Consider the following 26,938-nt stretch of genomic DNA (forward strand, 5'->3'; position numbering starts at 1 on the left):
TATTATCATCTTATTTATCATCACCCTTTCTGTAGATGAGGAGGTCAAAGCTCTGCAGGGTGAGTACCTTGCCCCACATCAGATCTTGGAGCTCCTGTGTGACTGAGTGGAGACTGGGACCCGGATCTACCTCACTGCTTAGCCACAGCACTCTACTGCCCACTCTTGCCTGTGGGAGGGGAGACTATAAATCACACCCCTCCCCCTAATCACCATTTAACATGAAGGGAGGCTCCCATCACAGTGAGGACCAGAGGAGTCTCCCAGAAAGAGTTCTCTTCCCGGTACCCAGTAGAACGTCTACTATACTCGGCAGAGTCAGCCAGGTGGAATCCTGCCCCAGTAGGTTGTTCTAGAAATCAGTGGACAGCTTGGGACTGTTTGGAGAAGCAGACTCCCCCTGCTGGCCTAGAACTACTCAGGTAGTGAGACAAGTGGGAGTGGCACCCCAGCAGGTTCTGGGGAGGGGGGACCAAGAGTAAGGAAATCCCAAATAATTCATATAGTTTTTTTTTGTTTAAAGGATATTCATGACGCATGTGTATCCTGTCAAGACTCTGACAGGTGCCAACAGACAATAAGCTTTGCCAAACTCTGGGGATTTCAAAGTGGGCCAGCATTGTGTAGTGTAGCCTGACGTCTGGCAGAAAGGGTCCCCTTGTGGAAGCCAGAAGGAGGAGAAGCTGGGATCAGATGACCTGGCTATCTTGACTCTCCAAGTACTCAGGAATCTGCAACAGATGAGAAGTGGAGATTTGGGCCCTATCTGTCCAAGAAAGGGAAGGAGAGGAAAGAAGGGGAAGGGAATTAACTTTTACAAGCACTTCACACACTGTCTCAATTAACACATGACATGGAGATGTGTTTTAGTCGTGTGCCTTGGAAGAAGAGAAGGCAGAGCAGATATTGGCCAACACCAGCCGCCGTTGATGCAAATGCTGGCTTCCATTATGATGAAACCCCTCCGTGACCGGACTGAAGGTTAACCCGAGACTTTGGTGAAATGTGAGTCTGATCATTTCACAAATACTCCTAGGGAAACTGGGTAACTGTGGAATATATTAAAATGAGGCCCATACATCACCTTCTACACTATTCTTGATTTCGAACAGGCAAAGTTAAATTATTTAAAAATATCACAAAGATTACGGGAAAATAGAAACACATGCACCCTAATTGTGAAGTGATAATTTTCTAACTAAGTTAGTAGAGATTACGGCACAGTCTTCTAAATGACAACAACAAAAGCAGGGGACTGGAAGAATATATGAGTTTAGTGACCCAGTTAGGTGGCGGAATAAATATAAATCTACAGGGGAAATATTCAGGGTCTAATGGAAAGATGGCCAATAACTTTGAGACACTTGGCACAAAGTTTAAATACCAAGGAACATTTTAATCTTTAATCCTTAATTACACGCAAACACCATATTACAGCCAAGAAGACCCCAACTCTTACCAACAACTTTAGGAAAAATTGGTTAATATGATGTGGCCCATGGCTGGTCTGTGGGGAAACAGGAACTCACTCATGTGGGGTGTGAATCAGCCCAGTGGTCCTGAGGAAACCTGGCCTGACAAGATGATGCATTCCTGTGACTTTAGGTTTACAGACCTCACTCTTGGGGGCAGATCTCAAGGAAACGGTGCAAGGGGAACAGTAATTAGAGAGCAGGACTCTCTGCTCAGGTACCTGCAGTTAGGAACTGGTTACCTAAAATTCTGTTCGGAATATTCTGTTGCCACAAGAAGTTCCAGTCTAGAGTCAGAGAAACAAGGGAGCTCATCCCAAGTCTGCCATTTATGTGCGTGACTTTAGATATGACACTTAACTTCTCTGAACCTCAGTTCCCTCCTTGATAAAATGGGGATATTAATAGATCGCTACCTCCTGGAGTTGTGTATTAAATATTAAAGGAGGTCATATCTATAAAGTGTCTACACAGTGCCCTGCACAGTGTTATTGGAAGATGACTACTGGATGGAGCCTGGAGAGAGTTCCTGTTTGCAAAGGATGAGGCAGCACCAGAAAGTCGCAGCTTTATAACTTGAAGAGGAGCTGGTATCTTTGACTCCTAGTTTGTCTTTATTACTAAGTCAGAAAAAGGAAAATAAACGGCCACAACTTCTGAGGAATCCATCAAAATGCAAAGGGAAGGTCTTCAAAGGGTGTTAAATTCTCCTGAAACGGAGAGTAAAATGCTGAGCGAGGCTCCCACTCCCATCAAGTGTCAAGACTGGGTCTCCAAAGATCTGGAAATGCACCTTTTTTTTTTTTTTTTTTTTTTGAGATCTGGTCTGTGGCAGGAGTTTCATAACCCCAAGTTCGAAATTTTTATCTCCGTCTTGAGGGAGAGGAAATCTGCCCAAGGTCCTAAGTGACCCGGTGTGGCAGGTAGTAACCACCGCACGGATAACTAATGCGCGGTCCCAGTGAGGGGCAGGCATCCGAAGGGCTGTGGGAGCCAGAATCTCGGAAGAGGAGGGTGGGCGCAAGCCCCAGGTGACAGTGGGTGGAGGGTCCCAGCCTCTCACCCATTCCGCTCCAGGAGCCCCTGGGCGCGCCCCGCGGGGCAGCCCTCCTCACGCCAGTAGGGGGCGCCGAGGAGAAGGCGGGCGGGAGGCATCGGTGGGCAGAGCCACCGCCGCTCCCTCCCGGAGTTGGGACCAAGACTGCCGTCTGCCCATTAGTCCGCTGCGAGGGTCCCGGACGCGGCCCGGCCGGGTTCCGGGATCCGGAGTCCGGGAGAGTGTCCTGGCCCGGGTCGCCAGCAGTCCCGTCCGCGCCTGCCCGGAAGCGCCGGCGCCGAGGGGGCGGGGCCGGGAAGCGCTTCCGGGGGCGGGGGGCGCTGGCTGGGGCGGCAGCCGGAGCGGCGGGGACGGGCCTGGCGCCGGCGGCGGCGGAGGGGCGCCGCGAGCGGGCAATGTGAGCGCGGCGCTCTCGGCAGGTGAGGCGCGCCGGCTGGGGGTGGCGGCCGGTGGACAAGGTGCAGGGGAAGCCTGCGGTGCCGGGGGCAGTCCCCGGCCGCTGTCCGGTCTCCTATGGGCGCGGCGGGGCGGGAGCCGCGGCGCCTGGTCAGTCCGGCGGGCCGGCGGGCCGGCGGGTGGGCGGGTGGGCGGGTGGCGCGGGCTGGAGCCGCGGCCGGGCGGGGTCGGGAGGCCCCGGGCACCTGCTCCGGCCAGGCACGCGCCCCCGAGGGGCCAACCCTGCTCGGCCCGGGAGTCCGGGCGCTGCTGGCGGGGCTGAGGGTCGCACTCGGCCAACTGCCTCGGGCTCCCCAGCCTCCGCCCGAGCGTCTCGGGCTCCCTAGCTTCCGGGCTCCTCGCCCCGGGGGCGCCTCCCCCTTTGTAAGGGGAGGCCGAATGGTTAAGTCTCCAGAAGAGCCGGGCCGAGCCGCGGGGGTCGGCCCTGCTGGTGGCTACAACTGAGCCCCTGCCCCACGCCATCGCCTTTTTCCAGGTAAACAGGCGGCGGCGCGTCGTGCTTGGCCCTGGACGTCTCCTTGGTCACTCTCGCCTTCAGACTGTCCTGCCATTAGGGAAGGCTGGGCTGGCCTAGAGGTGTAGACTGTGTCCTTCTAGGCTAGGCGGCTGTGCCTAAGGGCGACATTAGTCTGGGAGTCACTCTTGAGGCTTTTCAGCAAGCCTCTTCCCCTCTGGACCTCAGTTTCCTCATCTGGTCAGTGAGGGGTTTAGATTAACTCTCTAGAGACCTTTCCAGCTCTGTCATTCTGTATATGTCTGAAATTGGAAGGGCTGTCCCTTGTTCAAGATACTGGGCAGTTTCACTGAAGACTTTTTTTGCAAATGTGGACTTTTTAGCCACTTAATACACTTGGTATCAGACAGGCTTTGAAATGATTCCAGGAAGCATTTCTAAATCTTACCTTATCATAATCCATCCCTTGCTTTTGTTCCTAGTAGTAGTCAGTCACATCCCGCTGAGTTTTTGCTTGCAAAATTTTTGTTGTTGTTTGTATTTGCCCATTTTCTCTTTGTTCCCTAGTCAGGCCCTGTTTGCTTCACATCTGGATTGTTGCAACAGCTTCTTAGCTGGTCTCTGACTTCAGAAGTCCCCCCACCTCCCCCATCCTTCCTTTATGCTAATGCCAAACTTAATATAGGAAGTCAAAAAAAGAGTGTTTGCTTGCTTATTAAATGTCAAGATGCTGTTCCATGTGGTGGGGGGAAGTAGTAGAAGGCGTACTTACAGCCTTCAAGCAGCTTTACACTGGGTTCTGAGACTTTACCTATGAAAAGGTGATTGCTGAGATGAGACTGTGTGCTGTAGAATTAAGAGGAAGGAGAGATGGAGGCCCTACAGGCCAAGTGGTCAGGGAAGGCTTAGTAGGGGGGTGGGGTTTAAGCTGGCTGCTAAAGGATGAGTAGGATTCAGATAGGAAAAGAGGAATCAGGCTCAGTGATCCTGATCCTATGGAGTTGGTGAATAGACGAGTCTCCTTGTAGAGAAGGGTTCATAAAAGAAGGGAGTAGGAGAGATTGGTTGGGCTAGTTCCTGAAAGAACTTGAACTCTAGGCCAAAGTTGAAACTATTCTAAAGACAGTGGTGAGAGGCAGGAGACTAGGAGTGCTTCATGATCTTTTGCAGGAGGGGAAGAGAGAGGCCGGGGGCCAGGAGATCAGCTGGAAGGCCATGGCATTTATAGTACTGTTCAAAGCTGAGTATGTCTTTTGCCTGCCACTTTATGTCCAGTCATTGCCCATCCTTATCTTTCCAGGGCTTTCCTTGGTTTGGCACCTCCTCACCTACCTGGACCTTATTCTCTGCGTCTCCTTTTCCCAGCCTGTTTCCTGCAGAAGTGAATTCATGGCTGCCTCTAGGGTTTTGCTCCTCTTGTTACCCCTCTGAAGTATTGGCCTCCTTTTTCTTCTCTGTGTAAATTCTCCATTTTACTTCCTTCAAGCCCCTGCTGAAGATATACTTCCTCCAGAGGGTGTTCCCTGACTGCCCTACCCCCATGCCTTTGTGGCACACAGAATCTGAACAACAGAATTCAGCGCTTGTTCCTTGGTTTTTGAACTTGTCCTTGTCCCATCTGGAGTAGGCATTTTTTGAGGGCATTGTGTCTTAATACTTCTCTCGAAGCCCTCGTAATATCTAACACTGTAGCTGGACTTTTATAATAGGTACTCAAATACTTCCTGATTGTTGTTGATAAACAACTTAAGAAAAAAATTGAACCACCCCACCCCATTTTAAAGGAGAATCTTTAGTAAGTTATCACTATTCTCTGTCATACATCATTTATGTCTAATGCTGCCATTCAAGGTGGATGTTTTCAGCTTTCATTTTTAGAGTGCAGATGACATAAAATGAATCTTTGAAACATTAAGATGTTTGCTCTTGATTATAGGAAAAGAAAAACTCATGTAATTCTTTAGTAGGAGGCTGTAGGGAAAGAATGTCAGCTTTGCAATCAGACGGGCCTGGGTTTGAATCCCAGCGAGGCTACTTACTAACCATGTGAACTTGGACAATTTATATAATGTCTCTGTACCTCTGTTTTCTCATCTGTAGTGTGAGGATAATAAATTCCATTTCATAGGGTTGCTTTAAGTTTTAACATGGAAAAAGTATATAAAGAAGGCAAAATTTATAGCACCTAGCAGCTGCTTAGTACCTTTTCATCATCATTATTAATAGGTGTAAATTTATCAAGGTGGAGAAATGATAGGCTCTTGAACCTCAGTGCATCTACTGAGCTGTGGATTTCCACATGTCTCTGGATCCTACTTGTACCTTCGATGTCAAGTCGAAATGTCTCTTGTCAAAAATATCAGCATCATGAATCTAGAATGCATCATTATGTTTTATTCCCGTTAATTTTCATGTTACGTTAGGTTAATGTTTTTCAAACTTCTTAATTGTGTCCATTTAATGTTTTATAGCTGACAGACTGCTGAATTTAGCTTAGTGAAAGTCATCAACTGAAGGCAGTTTAATTTCTAACAATTATTTTCTGGTTGTGTTGATGGCATGGAAAACCTCATGGAAGAAGGCAATTCAAGGTGAGCTTTTCTAATCCTTTTATCATAAGAGGCGGGACTTAATGTGTTTTCCAGGACCAGTACCCACTGAAATGCCAGCAATAAGCAGATAAGATGCTATTCCTTGACATTTTTGAGTTCTTTGCCTTAAAAAAGCATATTCATTCTTTTAACTGAAACAAATCTTTATTTCATGATAGAATTTTTAAACATCTAATTGCCCCCTTCATAGACAGAAGTAAAAAGAATGGACATCATGCAGAGAAATGGCTGCAAAATACAACAGATTGTAACCCCTTAATTATCCCTGTGTTGGTGTAGTGAGACATCCTTAAAAGAAATTTTTCCCCACTCCAAGGTGATCAGTAAGACTCTAGCACCAGTAAAAAACCCTACTTCTCACCACTGTGCCTGGATTAAAATCTTACTCGTCTAGGAGATAAGAATTCTAGCTCTGGAAACTGACAAATCCAGGTTCAAACCCTGGCTCAGCCAGTCATTAGTGACCTTGGGAAAGGTTCTTAGTCTCTGTGAGTGTTTTCTCATCTGTAGAATGGGGATGGCTGCGGTACCTGTCTCTTTGTGTTGTCATGAAGATTCAGTGAGCAGGTAAAGAGCTGCCTTAGCATACAGGACACAGTTGGGGCTCAGTAACTGTTATTGCCAGTCAGGTTAAAGAGTCCATTTCTACCCCGCTAGGAAAACTCAGAAGAAGCTTCTGACGTTCTACATCAACTGAAAGACAATCCCCACTGTCAAACCAAACCGCACTCTCAGAATTAGTGTATCCGAGCAGACTTGGAGAATGTTAACGCCTTGGTAGGAAATCTAACAGTTTGGATAAAAATGTTCTTTCAGGCTCACATGAATTAATGCAGTAAGAACTCTAGACTTGTTTTCTTTTAAATTAGGATGAGTGCTTCATGAATATCCATCACGGAATGCCATTTTATTTATTTTTTTCTTGCATTGGGTTTCAGCAGCACCAGAATGTTTCCTGCAGCCCTGGTGTTATTCGGCTGCTGCTTTCTAAAGGATTAGATTGTAATTCATGACGGCTCAATTTTAGTTTTGATCTAGACTCAGGCAGAAATACCTAGGAAAGTTATTTTTATATAGTTGTTACTGCTGTTACCATGCCTGTCATCCCCAGTGCTTCCATCTGTGGTCTTTTTAATGACTTTTCATATGAGAATGAAAAGTAGGGATCTTCAGGTCTTCGATGCCTGGTAGAGAAAGTCTAGCTTGAGTTGTGTCTCCGGTATCAGCAAGTGACTGAAGCCAGTAGGTGCAAATCTGGGTTTGGAATCATGAGCATCTTGATTGAGAATAATGGGTACTTCCTGGTGCCTTAAACAACTTCCAAATTTGTAACCTTGCTTTCTTTTCTTTAAAGTGTCATGGGGTATTTTTAAATGAAGTGGAGCAAGTTTGAGTGTTGATGGGTTAGATGGGGCTGAGCCGCCGTTCTGGGTTTTGTCTGCTGGTGGTATGATCCTACATCTCTGGGGTCTTCAGGAGGAAAAGATGAAAGCTGAGGGTGCGTCTGTGGTGGCAGTTGTGGATTTGGAGCCACTGGCTTGGTTCAAGTTGTGTCCACTGACATATGCTGAGAGCCTCTCTCTGCCAGACATGCTGCTGGGCTCTGGGCACACTGTTGCTGCCCTCAGAGGGCTCACCACTGAGGCTGTGAGTTGAGCAGCACCGGAGGCTCAGTAAATCATCTGAGTTGCTTAGGATTTACACTTTTACTTTTGCTGTTTGTCTTTATAGGACAACAGTTCCAGGGCTTTACCCAAGAATGCTGCAGAGGGGATTTCAAGACCCATGTGGGTGTTTGCCCAGATGACATTTAGGTGTCCTTTCTCATCTAGGTTCTCTTCAGAATGGGGTAGCAGTGTGGGAAGATGTCACTAGTCTAGGTTCTGGTTTTCACTGTTCAGTTTCCTTACAGCTTAACAAAAGGTGTGATGCAGAATTTTACTAGTCAAGGAAATGATGTGCTAAGGAGAGAACTCAGCGTGGATGTTACCTTTTTCATGAGATACCATGTTAGGTGATTTTGTAAGAGCAAATAACTGTTCTGCTCTCAGTGCTGTGCTGTCTTTTCTGTTTTCTCTCCCTGAGTAACCTCAGCTCACCACATCAATCTTCAACTAGTATGGTTTTGGTTGCTCCCAAATCCGTACCCCCAGGTTTGATGTTTCTCTGCAGCTCCAGCCGCGTACTTCCCATAGCTTGTTGGACGACTCTGTTCAGATACCCAGGGGGCAGCCTAAACTCAGCCTGTCTGAGGCGGAACTAACTTGCCTTCTAGAATGGATAGCATCCCTTAGTCTCCAAGCCTGTTGAGTTCTTCTTTGGACTTGTGTTCCAGTTGGCTGCCACCAGAACCAGAATTCAGTGTGAGTTTTCCCATCCAGTATTCAAGGCCACCCACGTTCCCGTGGTGGTAGTCTTTCCCACACCACTCCTTGTACCTGGGCCCTGGCCGCTGCCCAGGACACTACATTTTCACTCCACTGTTCTCTGCTCCAGCCATTCCTTCTGTCTGGAGTGTTCTTTCTGTTCCATTTGAAATGCAAGGTCCTGTTCAAATATTACTTCCACCATGAAGTTTTTCTTTATTCTCTTTTGATTTTTTTTTTTTATCTCTTTGGTGAAAAGTAGTCTTGTCATTGCTCTCATAGTTCTTTGTTGCTGCTTCTATTATCTACTTGATACAGTAATTACCCATCTGCTGCCACTTCCTCTAGATTCTTTGGTTTAAAAAATTATGTATTTTTAGGTAAAATCGTATAACATGTCTTTGAAAAACTTTCAGTGGGAATAATACAGCTATGTGATTAAAAATTTCAAAAAGTATAAAAGCCTGTTTTCTTTCCCTCTCTCCAGCCCGCAGTCCCCAATCCCAAAAGTCACCAACATTAGTAGTTTCATGGGATTCCTTCTGGAATGGATACAGCAGCATATATTTATTCTTTTAAGACAGGTACATGAAGGGAATCACATATATACAAATATTTTTCTATACCTCACTGGTTTTGGCTAAATATCAGAACTCTTTCCATGTCAAAGGATACAGGTCTCTGTCCTGTTTAATGGCTGGATAGTGTTTCATTATTGATTTTTTTTTTTTTGAACCAGTCTTCTCTATGTGAATTTTGAGGTTATTTCCCTCTTTTTTTTTGCACTGGGAAATAAAAATGCTCAGCAGACATCCTTGTTACACATATCCTAATATATTTTTGTAAGTACTGTATATTTGTAGGCTTTGTTCTTTTTTGTTTGCTTTGTTTTTGTAGGTTTAATTCTTAATAGTTAATTGTGGACCAAATGGTAAATGCCTTTTACATTTTGATCAGCATTACCAGATTATCCCTTAGGATTACAATTGCCAGCTCTTTTAAAATGTGTGCAAGCTAATAGGTTATAAGTAGTATCTCATTTTTTTTTCTTTTTGTAACTCGTGGTTATGAATAAAGCTAAACATCTTTTCATACGTTTTTGGTCATTTCTCTTTTTCTTTGAGCTGTTAATATCTTTTGCCCCTTCTTCCTTGGGATTTTCTGTGTCAGCCCAGTCTGAGCTACAACGTAAATTAAGGAATTTGGGAAGTAACCCTTTGTCAAATGTGCACGTGCTTTTCTTCAACATGTCATTTATCGTTTGGCAGGGCAAGGGGTTTTTTTAAATCATAAATTTCTATGTTGTCAAATGTATCTGTCTTTGTGGCTTCTGGGATTTATGTTATGCTTGCAAAGGCTTCTATGTCATTATAAATAAATTCATGCATACTTCCTTTCAGTTGTTTTTTGGTGGTAGTCAAGTCTTAAAAATATTGTCACAAGATTATAATGACATTAAATGGAAAATAGTAGGACCCTCCTTACCTTCTGTAGTGCTATATAAGAAATCGGTAAACATGCAGCACCTTTGAAAACCTAGGGGCTCTGTTTTCCATTAATCGGGTGTTTTATTTTATGTGAACCTGTTGTAATCATATATAAGGGCACTTGTTGCCTTTTTGCTCAAACTCATGGGAGGAGCAGGGTGTTGATGAACTGGTATCGGTCCTCCCTTCCCGGGAGCAGCCGTGCCTGTTAGGCTGTGGCAGCTGGTTTCCCTGCCTTTATGAAGTCGCTTTTTCTAAAGCTTCTTCAGGTAAAATGTGTTTATTCTTACTGAGCTTTGGAATCTAGATTAGGGGTATCATTCCCTTGTTTGCAGCGTTTCAGAACAGCGTCTTGTCCTGATGCCTGGGTGTGGTGAGATGTTCTGTAGCTTTTTTTGGGTGGGAGCTTGCAAAGATTTCAAGCAGCTTTACTTACTAAGCCTTGTTGTCATATGGTCTTGCATCAGATCTGGGTTTTCTTTTCAGAACATGCCAGCATGTTTATTTCTAGGACCTCTCCTTCACTTTTTACTTCAAGTCTGTGGGTTGAGTACCCCAGGCTGACATGTGTGGTAACTTACAGGACAGCACCTCTCCCCTGTAACTTGTGCCCACACTACCTCCCTGGGTGAGTGGCCTCCCTCCTCTGGTTGCCAGGTCTGCTTAACTCCCCAGCATATGTCCATGTTCTTCCCGAATCTGCTTGTTCTTCACTCCGTGTGATTCTGTCCTGCCCTGGGCTGCACTGGCCTTGCTTCTGTCCTCAGTGCTTTCGGGCTTGGCTTCCTCGCTACTCGGTCAGTTTGGATACCCCCTCACAGTCTGCTCTTGCTTTTTAAACACTGGTCTCAGTGCTGCTTTGAATTCTCTTGAACTTGGGCTGAACCTATATCTTCTTGGCAGCATCTGCTCTCTGTGCCTTTCACCTTCAAACACCAAAAGAAACAGTTGCTTAAGCCCTAGATCAGTGGTTTCTAATTAATAGAGGCTTTAGCATATAAAGATAGCTGTTTATTCAGAGCAGGTGAAATCAGCCAGGGTGAGGGGCTCTGATGGGGAAGAAGGGATAAATACTGTGATGATGGAAGGCACAATATACTGCAGCTGGAGGGCCACCTGGGACTTTTTTTCTGATCACAGCCCTTATCTCTACTGGTCGTTCTGATCCTGAAAGAATGCTGTAGTAAATTCCTAGAACTGAGATTGCTCAGTCACAGGGAATATGCATTTGTAAGTTTGATGGTTATTTCTAAAATGCCACCTTTTGCCTTTCTTCTCCATCTCCTTCCTCCTCACAGAGGAAGGGTAAGAGCTGTGGGCGACAGTAGGAGGGTGTTTGCCTCCTGTCACTGTCCCTTTCTCTGGCCACCATGCTAGGGCAGGAGTGTAATTTAGGGCAAGCTTTCTTTTCCTCTTGCCTCTTCTTCAACTCTTCCTGCCTCCCTTACTGGTCCTGCTGTTCTCCTTGGGCAAATTAAACAAGGATAAGGGGTTATTGTGTAAAGGGTTTGGATGGTCAGACTCTGCAATTATCCTGAAAAAGCTTCTTGGTGCCTCAGTTTTCTTATCTCTAAAATGGGAGTGATAGTACTGCCTTCTTGGGGAAGGTCAAGAGGATTCAGTGGAATACTGCATCTAAGACCTTTACGACAGGCTACCACGTATCAAGCATTCAGTAAGTGTTGGTTATTGATGATGATGATGGACTTTCCCAAGTAAGGGGGGAAGGCTGAGGAGTGTGGTGGGAGGTGGCAGTGATCGCCTTTTACAGTTGTTGAGGCTGCTGGGGGGGTGATGGGGGAATGTCAGGACGGCTCACATCAGAGATCATCCTTCCCAGAACCCTCTGTTGAGACCAGTGACGGCAGTGGAGTCTCATCAGCTGACCATGGCGGGGGTGGTGTGCGAGGTGAGAGCTGCTTCCAAGGGTGTGAAAGTATTCTCAAATTAAAGAAATCGGAAGAGCAGGAAGTTTGTGTGTCCATTGGTTGCATGAGCAGAAGAGGGCTGTGAAGAAATTAAGGAGCTGACTATTTTGAACTTCCCAACAGGCCATTTCAACTAACATCCTCTCCATGTATGTTTTTTAAAAGAAATATTTCACATTCTTATCCAAAATATAATTTTTACAAAACAAAACAAGTATTGTTAAAATAAATATTAATGGTAATTGAAGGGAAATGTCCAGTTTATGTACTCATTTTTTAATTAAAATATTTCAATGTAAATGTCTAGGTTGGCGATGGTTTTTTTGTTTAATATGATGGGACAGAAAGACTTGTGATTAATCTGAATTAAAGAGTACTGATTCTGATGTATTTAGTGAGTGGAATAATCAAATTCATTACTGATTTCTGAAGCAGCTGCAAACTTAGTCTAAATGAAAAACTAATATAAATCACTTCTCTGCATTATCAAAAATGAATTTCATTCCCATATCTAAGTTGGCAGGAATCTGTATTAAGCCTGTATCAAACTGCAAAACTGGGACTCTTATTCATCTTTGAATTCCCTTTGGTTTTGTACATGTGGAAGATTGAAATTGAATGACTATTTCCTATAAATGTAGAAAAATAATTTAAATTCCCAGTCAGTATGCCATTTAGTGATTGCAATTAAATCTAATACTTGCAGCACGTATGACAAAAGGCTAATTTCCTTAATTTGCAAAGAACTCTGACAATTCAATAAGAAGGCAGATATGGGCAGAGGATATCAATAGGCAGTTCAAAGACAGACTTAGGCAAATTGCCATGGAACATGAGAAAAGATGATCAACTTCATTTGTGATTAAATCACATCAAAACAATGAGATACCATTTTTAACCTGTCAGTGTGGCAAAAATGAAAAATTGGCATATCATTATTGGCAGTTATTGGGGGGGAACAGGCACTTCCATGTGCTGCTGGTGAAAGGACACTTGCTGCCAGCTTTGGGGAGGTAAGTTGGCATTAATGACAGGTATGGAAAACTAACCCAGCAGCTCCTCTGCTAGGAGGAGATACTGTGGCTGTTTAAATTGTTTCCTGCTTTTGGTATCAACTGGGGACTGGTTAAGTACGTGTGACACAGCCATCCGTGGACAACTATGAAGTCAGGAAAGATAATGGAGTAGATGAGTTTGTGCCTCCATGGAAAGATTTTGGGGTGTATTAGGCATAGAGAGCAAACCTGTGGTACGCGGGGGAGAGGGGATGGGAAGGGATGCGTTAGGAGTGCAAGATTTGCAGATACTAACTTACTATATATAAAATAGATAAACAACAAGTTTTTACTGCATAGCACAGGGAACTTTATTCAGTGTCTCATGGTAACCCATAATGAAAAAGAATATGAATAGGAATATATGTGTGTATATGTATGACTGAAACATTGTACTGTACACCAGAAGTTGACACAACATTGTAAACCAACTATACTTCAATTTCTAAAAAAGCCAACCTAGTGAATAGCCGATGCTGGGAAACTGCTGATGCAGAGGAGTGGAGGGTTCTGTTTGAACTTGATGTTTCTATGAGAGGTTCTGGCTTCCTCTACCTCGGGACCGCTGGACCTGATAAATCAGGCCGTTGGGTGTAGAATCGTGATTAGTTATGCTTTTTACTGCCTTTAGCCTGCTATTGTGCCTAGGACTTAAATTACCTGCAAGTTCCCTGTGTGTCAGTCTTGCTGAAGAGTGTTACTAGTTAGCAGCTCTAGGTGGGAGTCTGTGAATCTCATTGTCACTGCTGAAAGGAAGTGTCAGTGTCGAGGAGAGTGGAGCACTTCCTTTCTCATTTTGCAGAAAAGTGGAATCCCTCTCTCAGGTGTTAATCATGGTCTTTCGTTTTTCTCTTCAGTGATTTTCTTTCAAGTGTAGTTCTCTATTTTTCTTCTGAGAAGAAGATAAAAAGCTGCACAGAGGAGGAGGAAGCCTGGTTGTGAAGCTGTTTTCAGTTTTACAGGCTATTTCAGAAATACTTTCTTGTTTTCCTTTTTCTCCTGGTTTTTGCCCAGGACTCTGCACCTTTAAAAAGCCTGAACCCACCTTTCTTTTGCCCTTTAATTCCAAAAGTCACTATTTATACACCCTTGTGTCATGCAAATGCTATAATGATAGGTAACGTTTGACCACTCAGTAGGTGCCAGGCAGTGTCTGCGTTTTGTTTTGTGAAGTGAGCATGACCTCTGGAGCCAGACTGAAAAGTTCATCTGTTAGCTCTGGGACCTCTGGCAAGTGTCTTAACTTCTTTTCCTCAGTTTCTTCATCTATAAAATGGGAGCAGTCATAGTATTTCCCTCACGGAGTTGATAAGAGGATCCAGTTAGTTACTATCTGTAAGCTGTTTAGCACGGGATGAGTACTCATTATATGTAAGCTGTTATACGCATTCATTCCCTTGCTGTTATTACAGAAGTCTTGTTGGGTAGTAGTTCTTCCAAGACCTTTTCTAGGTACAGAAATCAAAGTTAACTGACTTGTTCAAGGCCACATAGCTATTTAAAAGTTCATCTTTATTTTTATTAGAAAGTGGCACAGCCAGGATTCACTTCCATGTCCAGCTTCAAAGTCAGTTCTCTTTGTTACACCATCCTGTCTCCCTAAAAAAAAGTCTATAATAGCTAATCTTGATTACCAGTGCCAAGTAGCCATTGTGCTAAATGCTTCCTACATATATTCCTCATAACAACCCACGAGGCAAGACTACTATTACTACCATTTTAAAAGAAAACTGAGACTTGGAAGGTTATATAAAGTACCTTGCCCAAGGTTTTACAAGTGTAAAGCACGTGTCATTTGAACCCATTCCCAACTCCAAATTCATGCTTCTGGCCGTTATGTTATAATCTTTGCTAATCTTTTAAAAACTGGATGAGGTACTTAAAAAATTTTAGTAAGTAGTACATTCACATAATTTAGAAATTTTTAGAGTCTAAAATAATTCACTGAAAGCTAAGGCTTTCCAGCTATCCCGTCCTCCTCCCAAGATGTTTTTGTGCATCATTCCAGACATATTCTGCTAATATCTATATATATGGATCTGGATACAGCCAGACATATGTATTTTCATGTCACTTTATACAAATAGCGTATATACTGCTCTGCATCTCACCTTTTTACATTCAGCAGCGTATTACGGTGATTGTTTCACATCAGTACGAGAAGACTTCCCTGTTCATTTTTTTCTGGTTATAAGGCAGGCTTTAGTATGCATTTACCATAATTTATTAGGCTGGCTCCTCTTGATGAGACTTTAGTTTATTTCTAATTTTTTATTATGAATAATGCTGTAATAAATTCCTAGAGCTAAAATTGCTCAGTCATGGGGGATCGTTTATAATTTTGCTGCATACTACTGAAATGCCCTCCAAAGTATTTGTGCCATTTTATACTCCACCAGCAGTCTCTGTCAAATTATCATCCAGTAGGAATTAAAAAAAATTTTTTTTTCATTTTGTTATTCCAAGTAATACATGTTCACTATAGAAGTTTGGAGAATACAGAAAAATACAAGGAAGAAAGTTAAAACATCTTTACTCTTACATTAATGTAAATATTTTTTATATATTTTAGTATTACCTATGTATATTTAATATCTGTATATACATATGTACTTCTAGAAATGTCCTTTATATTCTTTGGTTACCTGAGTTTTAACAGCTTTATTGACATAAAATTTACCTGCTTTAAGTATACAGTTCAGTGACTTTTAGCAAACTTAAAAAGTTGTCAGACTATCACCATAATTCAGTTTTAGACTATTTCTATAACCTATAAAGATCCCTTGTGTTCATTTGCAGTTGATCTTTACCTGATTTTTTTGCTGTGTTATTAAATATTTATTCAGCATACATTTATTGAGTATCTACCATGTGCCAGGCAGTCATCTGGCAGGTATTTAATAAAACAGATAAAAATTCCTGCCCTCACAGTTCTTATGTTTTGTGGAGCTAACTTTGTATGCTAACTTTGTATTCTTCTTTAACATCATTTTAATAATGACAGAATATTTCTTTTAGCATTTTTTATTGATTTATAATCATTTTACAATGTTGTGTCAAATTCCAGTGTTCAGCACAATTTTTCAGTCATACATGGACATATACACACTCATTGTCACATTTTTTTCTCTGTGAGCTACTATAAAGTTTTGTGTATATTTCTCTGTGCTATACAGAATAATCTCGTTTATCTTTTCTACAATTTTGAAATCCCAGTCTATCCCTTCAGTATATAGGCATATCTGATGTTAATATTACCCTTATTGCTGGACATTTAGGTTATTCCCATTGTTTGCTGTTGTAATTGAACATAGTTATGGATAAATTCTTGTGCTTGTACTCACAGAATACTGAGTCAAGAGAAACTGCCATTTCAAAGCTTTTGTTGTATTTGCCGACCAAAGTATGTGAGAGTACCCCAACCCTGTAACACTGCCAGCTGGCTAGTGAGTGCTTGATACGTAGTTTTTCCAAATTGAGATGTTCTATAAATGTAGAATACACATCACATTTTAAAGACTCAGTATGAAAAAAATATAAAATACCTGATTAATAACTCTAATATTGATGTTGAAGTGATAATGTTTTAGATATACTGGGTTAAATAAAACTTGTTAAAATTTGTTTTTATATTTTTACTTTTAAACAGTGTAACTGCTAGAAAACATTACACATGTGGCTTGCATTATATTTCAGTTGGAAAGCAGTGGTCTAGTTGTATTTTAAAATCGTTTTGTCAAACTTCTAAGAAAATACTCCATTGGGCTGCACTATGTTTGTAAACTAATTCAGGGGGAAAGTGTCCATCTTTAGAGTATCAAATCTTCCTGCCAGAAGCATGATACATGTCTTCATTTATACATGTTTTTGTCCTTATTAAAGTGTTACAGTTTTCTTCTTGTAGTTCCTATTTTTTGTTTATCCCCCAGACATTTTAGAGTTCGTTGCTACTGTTGGTTGTAACTTGTCATTAGCTTACCTGATTTTTTATAATTTTTGAAACCCTCTACTTGTTAGATTCTGATCCTAACAGATTTTTTCAAAAGACTCTCTTTATTTTCTGTATAAATAGTCATATCTCCCTTGAATAGTAATTTCACCTCCTTTTTTAGTGGCTGTATGCCTTACTTTTCTCTTGTCTTGTTGCTTTGGCTGGAACTTCAAGAACAATGTTAAGTAAGAGAAAAGTGATGGGCAGGCAACCTGGTTTCCTCCAAGGCACTAATGGGAATTCCTTTACCAAAGTGTTTACCAGAGTGTGCACCAGGGAACACTAATTCTTTGGAACATTAGTATGTGTACCTTGAGAGAAGAGTTTCACGGTTAAGTGAGTTTGCAAAGTGCTGAGTTAAGTCGAATTCTTGTCTGTGGGACTGTTCAGATGGGTTATTATGCTAATATGCTTTTTAATTCCTAGGAGGTAGGGATATTGAGCTTGGGGCTTATGATCTAAACACATTTTGGGAAACACAGATATAATGTTTCCTTTTTAAGGGTGATGCTGCTATTGATTTGCAATAGATACTGTTTATTATATTAAGAAAATATTGTTCTATTCCTAGCTTTTTGAGTATTTTTTCCTTACTCTGAAATGGTGTTTTAATGGCGGTGCTGGGGGATGAAACCTAGGACCCTATGCATGCTAAGCACATGCTGTACCACTGAGCTATACCTACACCCTTCTGTTTCTTTTTAATTTAATTCTTGCAATTTATATTATTTTAAAAATTTGTCCATACCATTCCGATTTCAAATTGATTTCAATCATAAATCTAGGATAAATAAAGGCACAGATTCTTCTTTAACTAAAATATTTTAACTCAAATTCTGATGTGATCTATTCACACTAACTCATCTTTTTCTGCAAGTCTTATATTTAGTTGCACATTGTCTTAAAATTTAAAACTGTCTCTGTGATTAAATACTGTTCTGTATTAACTTTTTTGTTTTATTTGGGTGTAATTTTTTGTTCCTTTTTAACCTCTTAAGTAATTTAATTTATTTTTATTCTTTATTGTTTAAAAATTTTTAAGGCACTGACTTTGTTAAAATTTGTTATTTCAAAACCCCAACACTTCACTATGAAAAATCTCAAGTGTACAGAAAAGTGGAATTTTGCAATAAACACCTGTACTCAGTCTAGACTCTAAACTTGTTAACATTTTATCTTGTTTGCTTTATCATATATCTACCCACCTCTTTTTTTGGATGCATTGTCAAGTAAGTTGAAGACATAAGTAAACTTCATTCCTAAACCCTTCTTGCTACAGAGATGATGTGAGTCTTCTTATTTTCTAAAATAGTTTTATTCCTTATTGATTTTCTCTTTGATTAATTACTTATTCAGGAGGTGTTTAAATTTCTATTGGTTGGATTTTAAAAATGAAAATACAATTATAAGATCTAATTTTGTTGTGTTTTGTTCAGAGAATGCAGCCTACGCTGTATACCCTTCTGTAGTTCTGAGTGATTCAGTGCTGTGGATTCTAGGCAAGGGGCAGCCAGCTTGTCCTGAGTTTGTCAGTGCTGGGAGCATTAGTGGAGGATGATACACTCATGATAAGTCCACGCTTGCTCCTGCTGTCAAAAAACTCTTCACTGAAAGAGAGTGAGCATTGCTTTATGAATTACCAACCCAAAAGGATATAAAGATGTGTAGAGCTGAAGGGGGAAAAATGCACATCAAGACAGCAACCCAGAGAGTTTAGTTCTATTCAATGTATCCAGTGTGCTGTATACTTGAAAAAAACCAATTGGAAATATACAAATAAGGCAGAACTTTTTTTTAAAATGAATTTACTTATTTCTCACAGAGTACTTCAAATCCTCAAAGGTAGGTGAAACAAGGAAATGTATTTCTTAAAAGGATACGAAATTCTCAGGGCTAAAGTGGCCCTACTACGTGTAATGTGTTTTACTTTGATCAAGACGAATGTTTGGCAATTAGGATACTGGGCTAATTGATCATTAGGTTATTTAGCTTTAGATGAATTAACCAAGACGTGAAGGACTGAAAACAAGTAAGAGGAAAAATGCTCAGCCAGACCCTAGAAGGTATGGTAGCTCCGATGGTGGTAGTGATGGTGGTTTTGCAAGCTTGTGTTTATGCCACTTACACTTAGCGAGGAGTCACTGGTGAATTATGAAACTTTCTCTTTCCGCAGATTACGCTTCATGTCAGTAGAAATGGACAGCAGCAGTTTTATTCAGTTTGATGTGCCCGAGTACAGCAGCACTGTTCTGAGCCAGCTAAACGAACTCCGCCTGCAAGGGAAACTATGTGATATCATTGTCCACATTCAGGGTCAGCCGTTCCGAGCCCACAAAGCAGTCCTCGCAGCCAGCTCTCCCTATTTCCGGGACCATTCAGCATTAAGTACCATGAGTGGCTTGTCAATATCAGTGATTAAAAATCCCAATGTGTTTGAACAGTTGCTTTCATTTTGTTACACTGGAAGAATGTCCTTGCAGCTGAAGGATGTTGTCAGTTTTCTGACAGCAGCCAGCTTTCTTCAGATGCAGTGTGTCATTGACAAGTGCACGCAGATCCTTGAGAGCATCCATTCAAAGATCAGTGTTGGAGATGTGGACTCCGTGACCGTCGGCGCTGAGGAGACTCCAGAGAGTCGTAACGGAGTTAAAGACAGCAGCTTCTTTGCCAACCCGGTTGAGATCTCCCCTCCATACTGCTCTCAGGTACGGCAGCCCACCACAAGCAGTGATCTCCGGATGGAGACGACGCCCAGCAAAGCTTTGCGCAGCCGTTTACAGGAGGAAGGGCACTCGGACCGAGGGAGCAGTGGGAGCGTCTCTGAATACGAGATTCAGATAGAGGGGGACCATGAGCAAGGGGACCTGTTGGTGAGGGAGAGCCAGATCACTGAGGTGAAAGTGAAGATGGAAAAGTCCGACCGGCCCAGCTGTTCTGACAGCTCCTCCCTGGGAGACGATGGGTACCACACCGAGATGGTTGATGGGGAGCAAGTTGTGGCAGTGAATGTGGGTTCCTATGGTTCTGTTCTCCAGCACGCGTATTCCTACTCCCAAGCAGCCTCACAGCCAACTAGTGTATCCGAAGCTTTCGGAAGTTTGAGTAATTCCAGCCCATCCAGATCCATGCTGAGCTGTTTCCGAGGAGGGCGTGCTCGCCAAAAGCGGGCTCTTTCTGTCCATCTGCACAGTGATCTGCAGGGCTTGATGCAGGGTTCCGACAGTGAAGCTATGATGAATAACCCTGGGTATGAGAGCAGTCCCCGGGAGAGGAGTGCGAGAGGCCACTGGTACCCGTACAACGAGAGGTTGATCTGTATTTACTGTGGGAAGTCCTTCAACCAGAAAGGAAGCCTCGACAGGCACATGCGACTCCACATGGGAATCACCCCCTTTGTGTGCAAGTTCTGCGGGAAGAAATACACACGGAAGGACCAGCTGGAGTACCACATCCGGGGCCACACTGATGATAAACCATTCCGCTGTGAGATCTGCGGAAAGTGCTTTCCATTCCAGGGTACCCTCAACCAGCACCTGCGGAAAAACCACCCGGGCGTGGCAGAAGTCAGGAGTCGCATCGAGTCCCCAGAGAGAACAGATGTGTATGTGGAACAGAAACTAGAAAACGATACATCGGCCTCAGAGATGGCCCTAGATTCCCGGATGGAAATTCACACAGTGTCTGATGTTCCTGATTAAGATGGTAAAGAAGTGCACCCACACAAAGCACATTAATCGATGCATATTTGTGATTTGCTTTGTTGTAATCTTTGGTTTTCCCAACCATCTGGAAATCTCTTGGTCTCTTGGCAGTTTTTCTAAGGTTTCTGGAAGGAGCGCTTCACTGTGTTTATCCTTTCCCCCGCCCGCCCTCCCCCCAAGGAGCTCAAAGCATGAAGGGCAGTGTATCCAGGGAAAACACAGGCTGACAGTATTCCTCTTTGGCTGAACTCTTCATCCAAAATCTGCCAGTGATTTAACTATGCCAACTGGTTGACCCTACATTCTCTGCCAAGAGGCATACTCTCTCATTGTGTGCACTGGCACCAGTGCATTTCCATGGAGGGAGACTAGGATGCCGTCAGCTGATTCAAATGGGTAACCTTTTCTAATTTAAAATTACTTTTAGGGGGTAGTTAGACAATTTATATATATATATAATAAAGTGATTATTATATATATAGTATATATACATTCTCAAATTTGATTTTATTCTGGTTGAGGTGAATGTAAGAGGAATATATAATTTAATACAATGTGAACAGAGCTTTTGACTCTGTCTCGTCCTTACCTAATATGTTAGGATTTTGCCCCTTTATTTCCCTTACAAAAGAATGTTAATAGGTTTTCATATATATTAATCATCGTGTCCAAAAGCAAGCAAAGCAAATCACAGTGTTCGTAGCTCTGCTTCATAACAAGTACATAAACCAAATGCCATAAAATATATTCAACTCTAGTTGGAAACCATTTGGGATTTTTGTTAGTTATCCAGCAGGTAAGCTGGATGACCCGTGGTGCTGACCTTTTTACATATTGTAGTGTTATATTAGCCAACCCCAAAGGAGCAGTGGTTTTCAATGTTTTTACTGGCCTACGAATCTACCTTCATTCCGTACTGTAGAAACATACATACCAGGTAACTAAATCGAATCACTCTCTACCATGAGTTAGTACTCTCACTAAAGGAAAGGGATTTGTAGTTATGTCTACAAAATTCTCCAAGCAGTGTTGTGGGTTTTTTTTCTTCTTCTTCTTCCTCTTTTCAAACAGCCAGTTCAGGTGCACAGCAACTTTTTCTACATGCAGTTCCCAGGGAAACTGCAGAACTTGGAATTTGTACTTTTTGTAAACATATACTCTATGGGAATTGCAAGCAATATATCTTAGTATTGTGTGTGCTAACGAGAGCCTCAGTGGCTCCCCACTCTCTCAGTGTTTCCTGCTTAAAGAAACCAACAGTTAAAAAGCCCTCTAAGATACTCTGTGTGTCACCAAATCTCTGTGTGTCACCATTTTTTGGTCACGTGGTGCTATTTTTATGTTATGTCTCTTTTAGGTCAGTATAGTTGTAGAAAATGTGAAATCTAATGGTAAAAGTGAATTACAGTTTTTTTCCTCTCTTGAGTTTATAGCTTGAAAAAAAAAGACCTCAAAAGCATGTGCTGGCAAACATATTACTGTATAAAAACATACCCGTCCTATTTGGATAATGTTTTATTAGTACTTTAGGAAATGTCTTCAGTTTTATATTTTGTTCACCCGTGTGCTTCTAGCATACAAAATGGGCTTTATAAGTTTGCTTTGGTACTGTATACTCTGACAGTAATTTTGTAAGCAATTTGGTGGTGATTTTGTGCTGGTAAGGTGTCAGCACTCCAGACTCTGCTTGAGAACCTTGGCTCTGAAACTCACAACCAGTGTGTCTCCGCAGGGGAACAGCACACACCACCTAAGAGAAAAACAAACGAAAAGACCAACCTCACAGGCTGGGAGTTAAAGGAATACAAAAATAGATGTTTGCTGGCTTTCCATGCTTTTTTGGCTCTTAAAATACCAAGAATGGAGTTGGGTGGGGGTGTTTGGGGATTTTGTTTTGTTTTTTTGTTTTGGGGTTTTTTTTTGTGGGAAAAAATCATCCAGGCCCTTGTGTGTGATCGCCCCTGGGGCGGTAGTTGTGCAGTAGCATCTCTTTAGCACATGGGATCTGCTCGCGCGTGAACCACCGCGCTCCACATCAGTGTTACTACGTACAGACACACTCGCGTCCTGCTGCTCCGAGGAGCAGCTCTTGCTAATCGGGTACATAGTATGCCTTTTTCCTGTCAGACTGCCTAAGTAAGGGGTCTGTTCTCTCCCTGAAGCACTTGCTTAACTCCTGTCAAAGCCGCGTGCCTCAAGGGGAGGCCAGACTCCAAGTGTTTACCCACTTAAATATGTTCTGGGGTTTCAGGTAAATGTTTGTGATTTTTTTTTCCTTACATGAGTAAGTTTGGTTTTGATTTTTTTTTCAAAGAATTAAATGCAAAAAATTTGTGTTGTGATACAAATTAAGTTTGTGACAAGAAACACCCAAATCAAGGACACGAGAGGTCAGGCTCAGGGAAGGAACCTCCTTACTCAGGCTTGGGGCCTTCTGGGAGGGCTCCAGAGCATTCTGAGACACATGAGAAAAGTTAGGAGGGGGGCACTTGGGGCAGGCACCTTGAATGTCCTGGTTCTTGTCACCGTGTCAGTCTTAACCTTATTTACATGGAGTTCTTTGTATTTGTAAATTTGTTTAACTGGTTTGAGTTTACCAAAGAGTGACTTATCCAAAATTGTCTTTGACAAAAATATACATTGCTTTGATTGTACAGTTCAGGTTCAGACCTTGTAATGGGACTGTTAAGGGGCAGAAAATTGATTGAGTTTCTCTCTAATAATCATGATTCCACGTTTTGCAAGTTCCACTTGCTCCCATTCATGTTGCTAACACTTTCCCCTTTCCACTGCTAGCAGTGTTAAGAATGAATTCTCAAGCCATAACACAGTACTGTAAGGTTCCACAGGGCTTCGAGGGAGGCAGCGCGGGCCCGCCCAGAGCTGCGGGGCTCTGCGCGTGCGCACCGCCGTACTCTCAGTGTGCGGCGGCGAGTGAAAGATTAACTCCATTCAGATCGGGCAGCAGCAATTAATTGTGCCTTGTCACATGAGGATGTGCCAGGAGGATTAACGTGACCACAGAACAGAAACATTCTCTCCCCGAAGTTCACTTCACGTCTCCGCAGACGAAGTCCGCTGTGTAACTCCTTTAGAGCAACTTTTTGGAAAGCAAAGTCCCTATTTCTGTACAGTTTTAGGTTAGATGTTTCATTTATTTAAAAAAAATGCAAAAATCAATTCAGATAAAAGTGATATGTGAAGAAATCTTTTACAGTAAAATATATCCTGAATTCACATAGGTTTGTTCATAATTGAGTCTCTTCTTGAGCTACCTTTTCAAACACGTAGACAATGTGAAGACAGTGACAGCATCCTTTTCTATAGGTGTTTAACCTGTTATTATAAACTGTGAAGACAAAGAATTTTATACTTTTACTAATGTTTGTGGTTTTAAGCAGTTATTTTCATTCTAATCAGTTCTCTACCCTCTAATTTCTATTAAAGCTGTAAATACATTTAGAAATTATATTTGTAAATACAGTATATGAAGTCAAGTTAATTTTGGGGTCAGTGGAAAGCCTCCCAATTGGCTCTGCCTTGGCAGTTGTTTTGTTTTTTTGGTGGTTGTTTTTTTGTTTTTGTTTTTGTTTTTGGTTGGTTAGTTGGTTTTTTGTTTTTGTTTTGTTTTTTGGTGTTTTTTTTTTTTTTTTTTGACAGCAGAAAGGATACTGTCGGTTCACTGTTAAGCAGAATATACTGTAGAACTAAATTGATAATTTCTAAATCTTCCAGAGCATGAGTAGATATCTTTTCTAAAGATAGCAGTTATAACCAAGTCTTTGTTTTTTCCCTTAGCCCAGATCATAGGCCTGCTTAATTTTGTGTGTGGTTTTGTTTTTACTTTTGTTTTTACAGCCTAGTCTCTAGGAAGAATTTGCAGGAACACAAAACAAGGGCTGGGGAGGGGATCATTTACGTGAATGAGCTTTACTTTAAAGAAATCAATGTTTTTTATTTTAACGTTTTTCATTAGTTACTGTGATTTTTGTTGTTGTCGTTGTTATTGTTAAATTCTGTAATGGTTTCCTGTGAAGCCTCCACTGAAAGGGACTCAAATATGCAACACCTAAACTATTTTCCAAGGGCACATGCCCCTTGAATGGTGCTTCTAGACTGGTCAGGGTTATTTATTAAATTTTATATATGAAAGTATTGGGGAATTATGTAAATTCTTTATATGAAACTATCTAGTTCATAAATCATAGATTTCATATTACTCAGTGCAACTGAACGGAAAGTTCAGGAAAGTCATTCACATTGTTCCAAATTTGTAATGGTCGTCACACGTCACATGTCTTTTCAGTAAGTGCCAGAGTGTTTCCACTGTTTCTGCCCAGTGCTTGACGACTTGGCCCACAAGGGAACCTGGTCTCTCCGGTTCCCCTCTGGGGCTGGCACAGGCAGGGCTGCTGTAGTTCTCGATCGTCAAGTCCTGGAGTAAGCCTTGCAGCAGATTCAGTAAACAGACCTCTTGCTGCCCCTCAGTGACAAGTATGCTGTGAATTCAACCTTTGGACTTGCTGCCCAAGCCTTTGGTTGCTGCCCTGACTATAGTAAGAGGTAAACTTACCTGGTTTCTTCGAGAAGGACCATTTTCCTAATGTGAAAACCATCTCTCTCACCACTTTTATCAGTAGGGCTAACATTTTTTTCCGTTATAAATGGTTGAGCAATTTGAATGACTTAACACAGTGTCATTATCTTGCAATATAAACTGGTAACCTCACAACTCCACACTTCATCACCATATGAAGTAAATGAAGCTAGCTAAGCGGATGCTATATCAACTAGTAACTTGCCATTAAGGATTATTTTATAGCATGAATTTAAGACTATTTATTCAAATGATATTTTACTCTTGTATTCATTTTGTTTTAGATTTGTGACATGAATATTTCAGTGCTGCTTAATTTTGTTCTGAATTCTTGTTTCTTGCTTGTAAATGGCTTTTTTATGGTATAAAGTCAATGGAAATTGCTGTTTGTAAATAAAAATGCTGCTAGAGCAAATGTGCTGCGGTCTCCCTCTGTATTTGCCCTTCTGGCCTCCTGAGTTTCACAGGCTCTCACAAACATCCGTGGTGTCATAGTGTCTGTAACCACTGTTTTTGAAAGGTGAGGATTTCATCAGAAGCTCTTGTGCCACTGTGGTGCTGGAAAGAGGAGAAAGAAGCAGATATATTTCTGACCTTTCTCTTGTGTAGCAAAGACTGGATTGTTGGGGCCCCAGTCTGCACCCAGAATTGCTGGTGAATCCTTTCCCCAGTTCCCTGCAGAAGTACTCCCTGGCTCCCTTGAATGTGCCTTGTTCACTCCCACCGTGGAGCTTGGAGGTGCACGCACCCTGTCTGCTGTCTCCAACTATCAGAAACAAAGCAAGACCATGTGGGGCCTTCGTAGGTACAGAAGAAAAGGCTTCAGCCTTATAGACCTTCCCTGAGTACCAGAGGGCAGATTCAAACAGTTGCTAATCAGGGAAGTGAGGGAATACAGAAATAAAGGAGGAGCAGTCAAGAAACTATAGTGCAGTGCTGGGGCAGGTCCCGCTTCCTTCTCAAGGAATATACATCACAATATATGTTGAGTTCTGCAGGAACTAAGGCCCTTACTCTGGTGGAGGATGGTAACTTCAGATACCAGAGTCCTGAAACACTGCCTGTTACCACCAACCAATCAGAAGAAAGTCACATCCTGCAACCCTCACCCCAAATATTGCTTATAAAAACCTCTCCCCTGAAACTACTGGGGAGTCAGGTTTCTGAGCATCAACTACCCCGTTTTCCATGCTCGGCCCTGCAATAAACCTTTCTCTGTTCCAAACTCTGATGTTTCAGTTTGGCGCACAAACTTGTGTTTGGTAACATGTCTTCTCCCTCAAGGCCAGTTAAATCCTCCTCCCCAGACTTTAGCCCAGAACTTCCTCAGGTTGGAAGCCCTTCCCTGCAGCAGCCCTGCTAGGTCAGGCCCCTTTAACAGAGACCTTTATTGAGCTGTATTCCTCCTGCCCTTCAGTGCACTTCATTGCTCTGCAAAATTGGTAATTGTATATTGATTAGTGAGATTACTCAATTAATGTTTTTCCCTCTAGCCTGTAAACTCCGTGCTTGATAGCAGGGATCCTGGACTGTCTCCCTCACCTGCATATCCTTAGCATAGGACCTGGCGCCACAGCAGCAGGTGCATGGTAAGGATTGAATGAATGAACAAATGCAGATATTCTGGGAGGGTCAAGCAGGGCGGCGTGGCTGGGAAGCCAGCCAGGATTAAACTTGGCTCCTGTGCTGATGGAGCCAACTTGCTCTTTGCTGTAAAACAGGTTCTCACAAAGACTTAAAGTCAAGTGGGCAGTGCAACGCT

At 42.3% G+C, this 26,938-nt stretch overlaps 1 protein-coding gene across 1 annotated transcript; it reads left to right on the top strand.

The window, feature by feature from the left end:
- The first annotated feature begins 2,847 nt into the window (after window positions 1-2,847).
- On the top strand, window positions 2,848-25,591 carry ZBTB34 (zinc finger and BTB domain containing 34). Its single transcript, XM_074362241.1, has 2 exons — window positions 2,848-2,948; window positions 19,052-25,591. Exon 2 carries the CDS (start codon window positions 19,062-19,064, stop codon window positions 20,574-20,576), a length of 1,515 nt encoding a protein of 504 aa, XP_074218342.1. The 5' UTR covers window positions 2,848-2,948; window positions 19,052-19,061; the 3' UTR covers window positions 20,577-25,591.
- Window positions 25,592-26,938: the final 1,347 nt, after the last annotated feature.

Source organism: Camelus bactrianus, chromosome 4, assembly GCF_048773025.1.
Source record: "Camelus bactrianus isolate YW-2024 breed Bactrian camel chromosome 4, ASM4877302v1, whole genome shotgun sequence".
Classification (NCBI taxonomy): domain Eukaryota; kingdom Metazoa; phylum Chordata; class Mammalia; order Artiodactyla; family Camelidae; genus Camelus; species Camelus bactrianus.

What these genes read in the sequence shown, in the direction of transcription:
- ZBTB34 (XM_074362241.1), top strand. Translation starts at nt 19,062, where the DNA reads ATGTCAGTAGAAATGGACAGCAGCAGTTTTATTCAGTTTGATGTGCCC.